General features: G+C 37.2%; 1 protein-coding gene across 9 annotated transcripts in view; it reads left to right on the plus strand.

Annotated features, from left to right (window-relative positions):
* Window positions 1-12135, plus strand: part of OCA2 (OCA2 melanosomal transmembrane protein) — a 190801-nt gene that overhangs the window by 108641 nt on the left and 70025 nt on the right. For 8 of the 9 annotated variants that reach the window (XM_048324885.1, XM_048324919.1, XM_048324895.1 and 5 more), the window contains one exon: window positions 1391-1499. In XM_048324885.1, the coding sequence (XP_048180842.1) occupies window positions 1391-1499 (109 nt within the window). Of the gene's footprint in view, window positions 1-1390; window positions 1500-10983; window positions 11147-12135 lie in introns of all 9 variants that reach the window. The other variant, XM_048324938.1, reaches the window with a different exon arrangement.

The following is a 12135-nucleotide window of genomic DNA, read 5'->3' on the forward strand; positions in this document are numbered from 1 at the left end:
TAGATGGCAGGTTTTTTCAGTATTCATGTAAATGAAGCTATGCCTTTATATAGAGATAGTGCTTTAAATCTAATGGAAATTTAATAACTCTCCTGATAGCAGAAAAGTTAGCAGCCAAGGTGGTTGGCTTCTTGGTCAGACAAGGTTACTGAACCACATGGTAAGGTTTTGTATTTTTGTTTCTTAGAAAACTATAACTTAAAGAATCAACTGATGATTCAGCAGTGTTTTCTTAGATTTTTAATCCATAGCCAGAAAGGTTCAGGAGGTGTCAATAAGTTGCTTGTAGCCATGATGAATGATAATAGAATACAGTCTTCCTAATGTACCCAATTCTGATTCTAATTTAATGCACTTTGTGACATTACTGCTTTTATTATTTAAGTAGGGATAAACCACTTGATAAATCCTGTTCTCTTAGCTGTGCACACGTTAGTACTGCCTAAGTCTTTACGCTGGAACTGAAAAGATGTACACTCTGTAGTGGGATTAATGTCTCCTAAATTTAATTATCTAAGTGTCGCAATCACTCTACCTCACTGCCATCACTAATGAATCAGGCCTGTGTCTGAGAGCTCCAGTCCTTGATTGGACTCCTTGGGTTGAATGTCCTTGACTGGGAGAACCCTGTCCTAGGTGTCACACCAAGCCAGAGCAAACCAACAGATTTTCTTTACACCTCTTTCAAGGCATTGCATAAGAGACAAACTTTTTAAAGAATGGAGACTTGTGTTTTAGTAGAGCTTTAAACTATGTGAAACAAGAGACAAAGTTGGTCTGAGAGAAATTGATTCCCTGGGGTGGTAGTGAAAGCAGAGACACGATGGAAAGCACTGGGTCTGAGGGTTGAGGGCACAAGGAGATTGGCACAGGGAAGCAGGAGCTGGGCACAGAGGTATACAGACTCCATAGAGATGAAGGGCTTGGCATGTCCATGAGAGTTGTACAAGAGGTGTGAAAGATTTGACCTCTAGGGTAGTTTATAGGTTTTCAAAGCACACCCAAAAAAAAAGGGTCATTTTGTCCTGGATCACAAAACCACAGAGTGCTCAGAATGCCCTCTGTGGTTGGAGCTGCATTTCAACCCTACTTCTCCCTCTGGCGTGAAGTTGTGGAGGGGGCGACTCAATACAGCTGAATGTATGCAGCAACTGCTAGATACCTGTATCTCTTAAAGCTTGTTGGACCACATACTCATGGTTTTGTACAGGTATGCATAAGATGCACACCTATAAAAACTATTCTTGTAGTTCTGTCTTTTATGCTGAAGAGGAATATACAATACAGGAAAAGCAGTTTGTGCTTCACACATGCTTTTCTGAACTCTATGCATAATACATAGCTTCTTGTTTAATACAATTATTAATTTTATTTTCCTGTCTGTCTCCAGCACAGAATAACAGACAAAATTCTTCTCATCAAATGTCTGACAGTGCTGGGATGTGTTATTCTTATGTTTTTTCTGAACTCATTTGTTCCAGGCATCTACCTAGATCTCGGTAAGTCTCCTAGCTTTGTTTTAAGTAAAACAAGCAACCTCCCTGAAAAAACCAGTCATATCTTTATGAGTCTGGATCTTTTCAGAAAGCTGTTTTTCATATGTCCTTATCCTCACAATTCTACCAGGTTAAGCAGCAATTTCTCTGGGAAAAGAAGAACAGGTTTTTAAAGTTCAGTCACGTCCCAGTTACCCCAGGAGGAATAAGAGAGAGTGCTCATGACTTCATTTTCTGGACTTTCCAATACTAATGAGCTGGCTAAACATTACAGAATGAGTCAATTTGACCTTGGCATCATTTGCACTGTTTGAGTGAATGACCAAGATGCATTAGAGAGATCAGAAAATAATCACTCCATGGAAGAACAAAGAAGCAGTTTGGCATTATTTCTTAAGTATAGAAAGCTCTTTGTATAATTTACAGTCTCCATTACTATATCGCCATAATAATTCATTTCCCAAAATAAAAACTGGAGGACACTATATATGGGTGAAATGAAAGTAGCTGTATGCATACTTTCTATATATAGATGTATATGTGGATGTTTTTATACAGCTAGTTGTATATCTCCGTGAGGAAAAGCTCCACACATCCTGAAAACAGAACCAAATCAAATCTCACATTTAACTGAAAGACAGTCATAAAACCTACCTGTGCATTGACCAATAAAAAATGAAAACATTTTTATTGGCTGCTGAGCTCTTCAAGATTATTGAATTTCAGATACATGTTTTTTTCACGCAATCTGAATTTACACACTATTTACTTCTATCTCAGTGGTTGAAAGATGGAGCAGTCTTGAAGAGGAATAGCTCATAATGAATAACTCAATAATCATATACACAGATATTACATTGACACATTTTTGCTGTGCAAAATATACAGCCAGTTATAGCTCTACAGTGGTGATCAGTTTGTGAGCAAGACCTCCCATATCTGCTGCTGACAGACTATTTGCCATGGAAATGGGCAATTTCAGCCCATGAAGATTATTGTCTGTTAAGAAGTTAAAAGGTATACTGACGTATTATAACACCAAAAGTGCTACGTTCATAAGGTCTGGGAAAATGCAGAAGCTGAAAATATTTGAAGGCATTTGAAGTCATGGTGGCTGAGAACATAAGAAAGGCCTTCACACTGCCAATTTACCCCCTTACTTTTCTGTCTCAGATAAGTGACACTGAACCATATGGGACTTCTTGAATTAAGCCCAACATCTTTAAAAGTTTGTGAAAAGCCAGACAGTCATGAAAGACTAAACAGCACTTGATGTGTATGCTCTTGATATTTTTTCAAAATTGCAAAGGAGTTGGAGTCAATGCTAGAAGAAACATAGTAACTATTGATAGTTTGTTTTTGTCCTGTTTTATGCCAGTAAAATAAGTGAAAACAAATGGAGTGCTTGGCAGTGTAGGTTTCTGTTATCCAGTAGCTGAATAACAACCTTGAAAGTAAATAAGGGCTGTATGTGTTCTGTATAATTTCTCCCTGTTCTGCATTCATGGCAAACCTGTCAGATTAATGAATAAATGTTACTAAAGCATACACCACATAATTTCTACTAAAAATTAATAGAACCCGTAAACTACTACTAATAGGTTTACAGGTTCCATTAATTTACAGGTCCTCAGTTTTGTTTCCTGAATTCCACTATTTTGATGGTAGCTGTCACTTATCATTACTGAAGTAGTGCTGCTGTGAGGCTCTATGGATTTTAGTCTTCCAAAGCATGGAAATGTATTTCCTAATATACCCTACATCTTATACTCTGTTGGCTTGGGTAAATTTGTTCAGTATGGTTTTCTCATAAAAATGAAAGTAAATTGCAGTTCAGTGTTTAATTTTCTACCAGAATAATGGTTTATACAGAGGCTGAAGTGTTAGAAATCCAATAACTTTAAATTGCATTTGGTAGAGGGAATTAGAAAGATTTTAAAATTCTTTATCAGTCCCAAGCCCTGATACAATTTTTTCATTATGAACTTGGAATCATTAATATAATTTGAAGGTAGTGACATTTTAATTTAAGAAATAAAATTTGCATACTTAGCTGCCTTTTAAAATGCAGAACCCTTTCCTCTTCAGTTTTTTTGTGCCTGTTCATTAATTTATTTAGTGTAATTCTATGAAATAGCTATGTTAATAAAAGATTAGTACTGAGAAAAAAAGCAGATACTAAAACTGTAGGACTCCTACAGTACATTCATTTGGCCCCATGAGATTTTATTTTATTTTATTTTATTTTATTTTATTTTATTTTATTTTATTTTGTTGGCAAAGCATTGATAAAACATCTGAGAAAAGATGACAAAGGATGAAAGTAAAGCTCCTTTAAGGATTGTACCTGGCTCCTATTTTGACTTTAAGTTTTAGGCGGGCTTTGAACTATGTTAATATGTCTGAAAAGATTTAGAATGTAATATAAAGTAGCATTTTGTTGAAATTTTAAGCTAGATTTTTTAAAGGCAGGGTGTTCAAACTGACTGGGTCAGAAAAAATACCAAAATCAATTTACAGCTTAATTCCTTCTACTTTTGTGTGGAAGGTGCTTTCTCTTTGGTTTGGTTTTAGTCAGTTCAACGAGTTTCAGAGCTGCTGTGAACTTTGTACAGTTCCTTCCAGTATCTGTGAAGAGGGACCCATTATGTCAGTGGCGCTGCTTTTGTCTGCCCCTCTCAGTGCTTTCTGCATGCAATGTAGGCAGCCTGCTCTTGCAGACCCCCTCACTCTTGCTCCCTTCCACCTCTGGACACCTCTTTCCCAGGGCCAGGCTCAGTAGTTTCTGAGACAGGGGGATGCCTTCTCCTCCTTTGAAAGTTGCAACAAACTCTGTTGCTCTCATATTCAAGGAACAAGGTGAAAACCCAAGAGTAAAGAGATGAGATAGTTCCTGTTTCAGAGAGGAGATACTGCCTCAATTTTGGCTGCAGACTGCTGCAAGATGGGGTGGTATGCCAGGAGAAATACAATTGTGGTTTTGCCTTATTTGTATATTGATTGGTTAATTATTGCCACCATTTTTCCTGTTGAAGACACCACTCTTGCACAGGTGAACCTACGGTGTTACCATCCATGGCTTTTCTCATGTTCCTTTCATGAATTATTTAAGCAAGGGGACGGGGAGATTTTTTTGGATTGACTGAAGTCTTCTGTAATTAAGGACTGCCACTTTTTTACTTGAGGGAGCTGTCTTGGATTTTTTTTTTTTTCACTTGTACAGAGGGGTTATGTCTTTATGCTACTGTCTGAGTCCATTCTGGTATTTTCCATGCCATGGACATCTGTGATCTTTCAGACATCAATGTTTAATCTAATTACCTTCATCTGCCCTCAAAATAATCTCTGGGGGTGTCACTAATCAGTGGAGGCCATCAACAGCTGTGATTCAGCCTGGTTTCATCTTAGGTATGATTAACCAAGGCAGTGTTAGCAAACCCGCAAATTTAGGAACTTATAAAAAATAATGGTTTTATTCTTTCTACTAACTAACATCACCACTATGACCTTTCTGGGCAGTAGCACAAGTTGTATAATCAGTATTCTATGTCACTCCTGTCAAGCAAACCTCCTAGACCTAAATTTCCCTCATCATTCTTGCACTAAAGCTAAAATTCCTGAATATTTACAAAAAAAAGGTTATCTTGTTTGATGAGAATTCTTTCTTTTGCAAAACTTTCTCTTGTGCTCTATATGGATGTGATTTAACTTCTGGTTGTGGACTTAGTCTGCAAATTCTGCTGCAGCTACTTTTGAGGGTCTGAAGCTCTCTTTTTGCTGTGTATGATAACTAGGTGTATCTTGCATCATTGAAACACTTTGAAACTGTGAGTGAAATAGTGGAGAAGTAGGAAAATAACTGTTTTCATTTAATGTAAACTGACTTCTGTTTGTTCGGTAGATCCTGTTGTGCAGACTTATTTTTATGTTCTTGGCAGTGCATTAAAGGAGAAATGTGTTCAGTTTCTGTAGGTAGGAAAGACTCTTGTACTGTCACTCCTTTGAATACCAGTTGCCATATTTATTGACTCATTTCCATAATTTACAGAAAAATTGTTGACATTCACATGAGAAACTAATTACCTTAATGGGAAAGGGCCTCAGTAGAACAGTCTCCTCCCTCAATTATGTCTACAGAGACTATTATGCAAATTATAGCAAAAATTTTGTCTCAACTAGAGAGTGGAGTCACAAATTCAGGGAAGTGAATGGGATTCAAAGTTTCTCCTCTTTACTTGCTTTTGATTTTCATCCTGCTTTTGATTTTCCTATGTTTCAGTGGACATGCTCAATTTTCAGCTTACACTGTAATTTACCTAGATGAACCAATAATTATAATAGAGTTGAAACTGAGTGGCACTTATTGGGTAGCCTGCTTAGTGAGGAAGAGGGGGCTGCACAGTCCTAGAGAGCTTCACAAACTTGCTTACATTTGTTATTTCATCACAGAATGTGTGAAGTTTCATACCAATATTTACTTAAAAACAGTGATGCCAGTTCTTCATTACTACAGCCTACTAAGATTTTAACAACTAACTTAATCCATTTATTTTCTGTAACATTTAAATTAGGAGCTCACTGCAGGAATGATTCTTGGCTGACAACTTTGAGACAGATCTGTAGGGTCAGTATGTGTGTGTGTAAAACCTTGCATGAATTGCAGTGCTGCAACCAATGGCAGAAGCCTTTAACTCAGGGATCTTTAACTAAATTATGTGATGATGTAAACTAAAAATCTCCAGTATTCCACAAGGGAAATAAATGTGTGGTTTTGTTCTGAAGATGCATCCTAGGAAGCTGCTCAAGAACTCTAATAAACTTCCCCCACTCCCTGCCCCAGCTTTTATGTGGGCCCTGGGACACACTATGTATGTGCATTTGAACTTGTGCTAAGAGGATTCTTTAGAATGGTGAAAGTGCTTTAAAACTTGAACCTTTCCCCCACAGCTCTGTGAGAAAGATCCTGTCTCACAGTGTGCAGCAGAATTCCTCAGATCCAAAAGATTTACATAACCTCATAGACAAGCACATGGCTGAGAAAGATGTGGACAGATCCCAATAGCATGAGAGAGCTGATAATGTCAAAGGCTCTTAATTTTATACTTTAAAATTTTATTCTGGAACATTCTTCTCATCTCTTATCAGTGATAAATAGATTGAACTATGTTATGCCACTATTCTGTGTGATGGTGGAGTTGTATAAATATGACATTTGTTTACAAACAATAAAACTATATTTGCAGAAACATACAAAATTGACTTAAAAATTTAAATGTTTTCCCCATGGAGAGGAAGAAAAAAAGAAAGTGCTGATATATTCTCAATGTTTAGTTTCCGGTTAATTTGTGCAGTAGTTAAGATGAATGGTTCATTATAGAGCTACTCAGTGTTACTGAGGAGCTGTTTTATGAAATACCTGACAAAAGCCATCGACCAGTTTAATAAGCTGATGTATAATTTTTTAATGCTCAAGAAAACAAAAAATCCTGGTGAGACAGACAGTTATTAAGATATAAAAACTGGTGAAGAAGCTTGATTTAAGAAAGCATAGGCCAGATGCCAAGAATGACGCCAAGTTCAGCACATCTTATATTTTACTTCCTATGTCACTATATCATCATCATGAAAAGTGCACATTTGTCACCTAAGCTAACATTTATCTAGAAAGTAGCTAGGCCTAGGAAAAGAATCAGTTTTAGCTGATGAAAGCCTGTAGGTATTGACTCCTTAGTAATGGCTCAAATGATACTTTATTGTCAACTGCATTTAGAGCTGTCACAATGACTATTTTCTTTTCTTTGTCTCTACTTTTTTCCCATTTGAATTTCAATATTATTTCATTATTTTGGAAAGCTTTCTAACACAACTTGATAAACTAGGCAACCAGATACAAAGCTTGGGTAGCAACATTTGTGGACCTTTTTTGTAGAGCTAAAGCTACCATCCTGAATAATCCCTAATTGCCTGGAAACTCCTTCACGTATTTCAGTAAAGTAAATGGCTTTGGCCTCCAAAACATTTGGGTTATGGGTGCCTTCTCTGTACATGGCAGTAGGCTCCTGCTTTCAAGGTCTCCATGGTCTTCTTAAGCTTGTGATACTGTGGGCAAAAAGGGGAACAACCCCTATATCTGGATCTAAGAATTTATTGTCAGTCTAATTAAAAGTTGTATCAGTGCAACCAAAGCAAGCAATCATTGTTCATCTTATGATAATACTAACACTTAGAGTCTAAATTATCTAATGAGTGCAAAACAAAACTCATTAACAGTATGCAGTATAAACTGTTGTAAAAAACCAACCAACCAACCAACCAACCAACCAACCAACCAACCAACTTTTCCTTCCCGCCCCCAAACACTCAAACCAAACTCCTCCACCCAAAAATCCACCCAAAACCCAAAGGAATAATCCCAGTGTCATCTCCCCCTTTTTCCTGATGTTAGGGTCACCCTTTGATGTTCACCAGGGTGCTAAGGGTCACACATTTAGGCTGGGAGGAGTCAAAACACAGTGTTGATAACTTGAGGGTTTTGCTGGGATGAGAAGGGATGAGTGTGATAGGGATGTCCTCTTCCTCTTTGCCAAGATGTGCATAGTGTTGGTGTTGGTATTTTCTTACTTCCTGTGCTTGAGTCCACTTGAGCATATTTTTATATATTTTCTGAAGCTTTACCCTTTACTTTTTTAAATTTGGTTTTCAACTCTGTATTATACCTGATTTTATCATACGAGTTGTGTTGTATGTATGTTATATGCTTTTTTCTTGTGCTTTTTTTTACCCCTAGAATGGGTTTTGACCATCTCATGGGTTTACTCTATCATCTATAACTAACCACTGTTGAGTTACTGATAAACCTGGACTCTTTTTTATAATCTTATGTATTTCTTTTAGCTGCAGTTACTCATGGACTCTTGTCTGTGGCAATTTCTTTCTTCCCTTACAATTTTTCATTAATGCTCCACCTATATGAAGCTGTAATGCTGCTTTCCATGACTAAAGTAGTTTCTTTAGTTGCTGATCTGACAGTGGTAAACAAAACAATGTGTTGTAGCATCTGACAAGAGCATCCAGTCCAATGCAGAAAGACATAATAAGATTAGAGCCAAGATTTTGAGCTGTTCTCTTTGAAAGTCTTCAGGCCTTTCTGGAGACTCTTCCAGATCCTTGCAGGTGTGCTTGCTAGGGCTGCACTGCAGCCCTTTTCTCCAGGTATCATCACCTACAATTGCCAGTGGAGTTTAATATATTTGTCCTTGTTTAGTGGTCTTAACCTCCCTGCTTGTGCTTCATCCATTTACTCTGTTATCTGCTGTGGCATGTGGTGGTATTGGTTTCGTGGTCTAGCACCTTTACAGCGAGCTCAAGAAGAGCTCTGCATGGGACTGACCTGCTGGCCTCTGATATGTAGCATAGAGACTTGATGGCACTGTGAAAATGCAAACTGTTTTTCTAAAATGAGAATGGACATAACTCTATCTGTGAGACTTCGTGCATCTTTGATTCATAGTCATGTTGAAAAAATTCCTGGTAGAGTGTACATAAACATGAGTTTAAAATAAGTTTGACAATATTTTTTTAATAATGAGAATGTTGGAACGGAACTAAATCAATGCAGTCAGCATTGACTCAGACTCAGAAAGTCTGGTCCAGATGTTACTTATTCATCCCTGTCAGCATAACACTTTGCTTGTGAAAATACAGGAGATCTGCTTTCCATGATCCTTGCAGTCTTAATTTATTTTAGGATACTTTTCAAAAAATTCTGCCTTGAAATTTCACGGTTGTCTTTACAAACAGGTAATTATGCATGTACAATACCCCCTGTCCATGCAGCTGCCCATACGCTTGATGAGAAAAAAACAAGAGCCATTAACAGCTAGTGCAGCCTTTGATCTTTATTGCTCACTTCTAGAGAAGTTGACCTTTCCTTTTTCTTGATATTTGCAGCCCCTCAAATTATTTTTTGTTCACAAGAGTCAATAAGGCTATGGCAATAGAGTGTGTTTGTTTGCAGTGACCTTTACTGAGAGTACTCTGTAATTTTTCAGACTTACGGATTGGTGTGGTATAGACAGCTATATATCTGTCAGCTCATCTCTGGAGATGGAGTGTCCGGCTGTAGCAGTGTCTAACCAGGGTTTCTTTCTTACAGTGTTCTGTTTTGAATGCCATCCCATCTCATCTATGAAATTGTGTTTGGAGAGTTAATGAGGTTAGGTGTTGGCATTAAAAGACAATAGTGAATACAATTTCACATTCTGACTTCATGCTATTACAGCTATTCAACCAAGTCCAGCACATCCTTTCCTAAGGCACATGTGCTGATCTGGGATTACAGAGCAGTCAGTTCTTTACCTCCTTGTTTTATGCAAAGCTTCTGTTTTTTATTGCTGCAATTACCTTGTATTAGCATAAGACCCCACTTCTTTTGCCTTGCATGGGATTATTTTTTTCCCATATTCTTTTATTCCTCTTGTATTGTACCAAGTATTTATTGGTGTGGTGCAAGTCTTGGACTGTCACCATCACTGTTCTGTCCCCCAAGGAGTTGCCTTAAACTGTGGTGCCAAAAATAGCACAGAACAGAAAATTATTTCTATGACACTAAGACCCTGAAAAGAGACTGCTCAAAAGACCAGCAAGTTGCTTTGTGAGAAGGTAACTTTATATTAAAAAGAAAATAATATTAAAGATAAAAGACCATTTATCAGTGGACAGCAAGTACTACTTAGCAAGTACTTCAGCATGATTTCAGAATGTATATTTTCAGGGATGCCTGATAAAACAAAACAAAATTTGAATAAACCAAAATACAGAACATTTTCATTCACATTCAGAACTACTGATAGAACATATTCTATGAGTAGAGAAAGCACTACTGTAAGTATGTCTTTGATTTAACTTTTTCACCCCAATATTTTTATAGGCTTGTGTAAGAGGATGATCAAGCATATACTACATTACAATTACACCATAGTACATGAAGGACTGGGATACCTCCTTAAGCTACATTCTTAGTGGTTGTGGAGCTAATTAGATATCTTCTGACTAAACTGTTGGGACACAGTTATGGACTTTACTCATATATTCAATACCATGCTGTGTGAATAATTATTCAAAGCTAAGCACCAAATATATTTTAGCTGGTCGGCCTGTAATGGACATTGTGGGCTTAGAAGGTTTTTGCAGTTCACAAAAACTTGCTGTGGCCTTTATGACAACAAATAAAGAATTTTAAAGAGCACAGAAAATGAAAGTCATACTTAGAGAAAAACATATAAAAAATCAGTGTGTCCCTCCCATTATTTGCAGATAGGAGTACTATATTTTAATCTGGCAGAATGAAAGGGTCTAGATGGTTTTTAAAAAAACCTTATTTCTCCACCACTATAAATGTGTGATCCTGAATATTGTGTTGCCTGTATCATCGTTGTTGCTGTTAACATCTTCTCACTCTTTCTTGTCCTACTGCTGCCACAAACAGCTTGCTTTCTGCCCTTTGGGGAACCCTGGTATTTACCAAAGACTTGTCAGGACCTCTTTAATCATCTTGAGTTAAGCATCCTGGATTCTTCACATTTTTCCTCAGAAGTCAACTCTTCAGACCACTGATAGTGCTTCCTTCTCTGCCTCAGATTTCCTCATGGGTATGCATCTTACAGTATATATTCTCAGGGTTTTCCAGGGATGAGGAGAGCAGAGGTTGCTTCACAGAATTTATTATTTGTAGCCCTGGTTCTGTATTTCACTGAGCAATGAGATTTAGTTGCGATACACTGTGTCTGTCAAGTCTTTTCTGCAGGACTATCTGGCATCCAGTTGCTTCCCATCCTGGATTTTTACAGTTTTATCCCTTCCAACCTAAATGTGTTATCTTGTACTGTCTTGAGCAGCATGCTGTTTTGCTCAGACCAGCATTGAGATCATGCAATATTATCCTGAGTTTGGTTTTCAGTTCAAATGTCTCAAGTGCCATTTCAATTTCCAGAAAAGTGAAATTTTTGTGTATGCTCAGTTTTCATGAATGCATTTCCCCAAATTCTGTGCATGTAACGTGAGCATACAGCATCCACATTTTCGCTTTGTTTGGAGGAAGCTTGTTATACTTCTGTGCTTCTGATCTGCTACTATGAGGTAGTAGGTCAGACAAAATTACTTTTGCTGAGGAATGCAAACTGTTCTTAACGAGCATTTGAAAGGCCTACAAATTACACAGTAATTTTTCTCCCCTCATTTCTTTCTCTTTCTCCTGCCTGCCTTCAAATTCTAGGCTTCTATTTGATTCTATTAGATTGTTTTATATTTTCAAGTTCTTCTTCTTGATTATTTTAAAATAAGGGGGTTTTGAGTAGGATTGCAATTGTGTTCTGCTCATCATGAGCTAAGTATTATTCCAAAGGTGGTTTTCCCCACTGGGTAAGAGAAAAGCAAAGCACTCAAGTGATTACTACTGTACTTTTTTTTCTGGCACCAAGCAGAAGAAATGGAAATCTTTTCTTATGAAGACTGCATTATAAATTTGCAAGATGCATTTTATAATAAAATTTCATTTTCTTTTCCCTAGGATAAGTAGAAACAATCACCCTCTTCAACAGGTAGAAATAGAATTTAGATTCAGTTTCTCTCCAAGTTCTCT

This window comes from Corvus hawaiiensis, chromosome 2 (genome assembly GCF_020740725.1).
Source record: "Corvus hawaiiensis isolate bCorHaw1 chromosome 2, bCorHaw1.pri.cur, whole genome shotgun sequence".
Classification (NCBI taxonomy): Eukaryota; Metazoa; Chordata; class Aves; order Passeriformes; family Corvidae; genus Corvus; species Corvus hawaiiensis.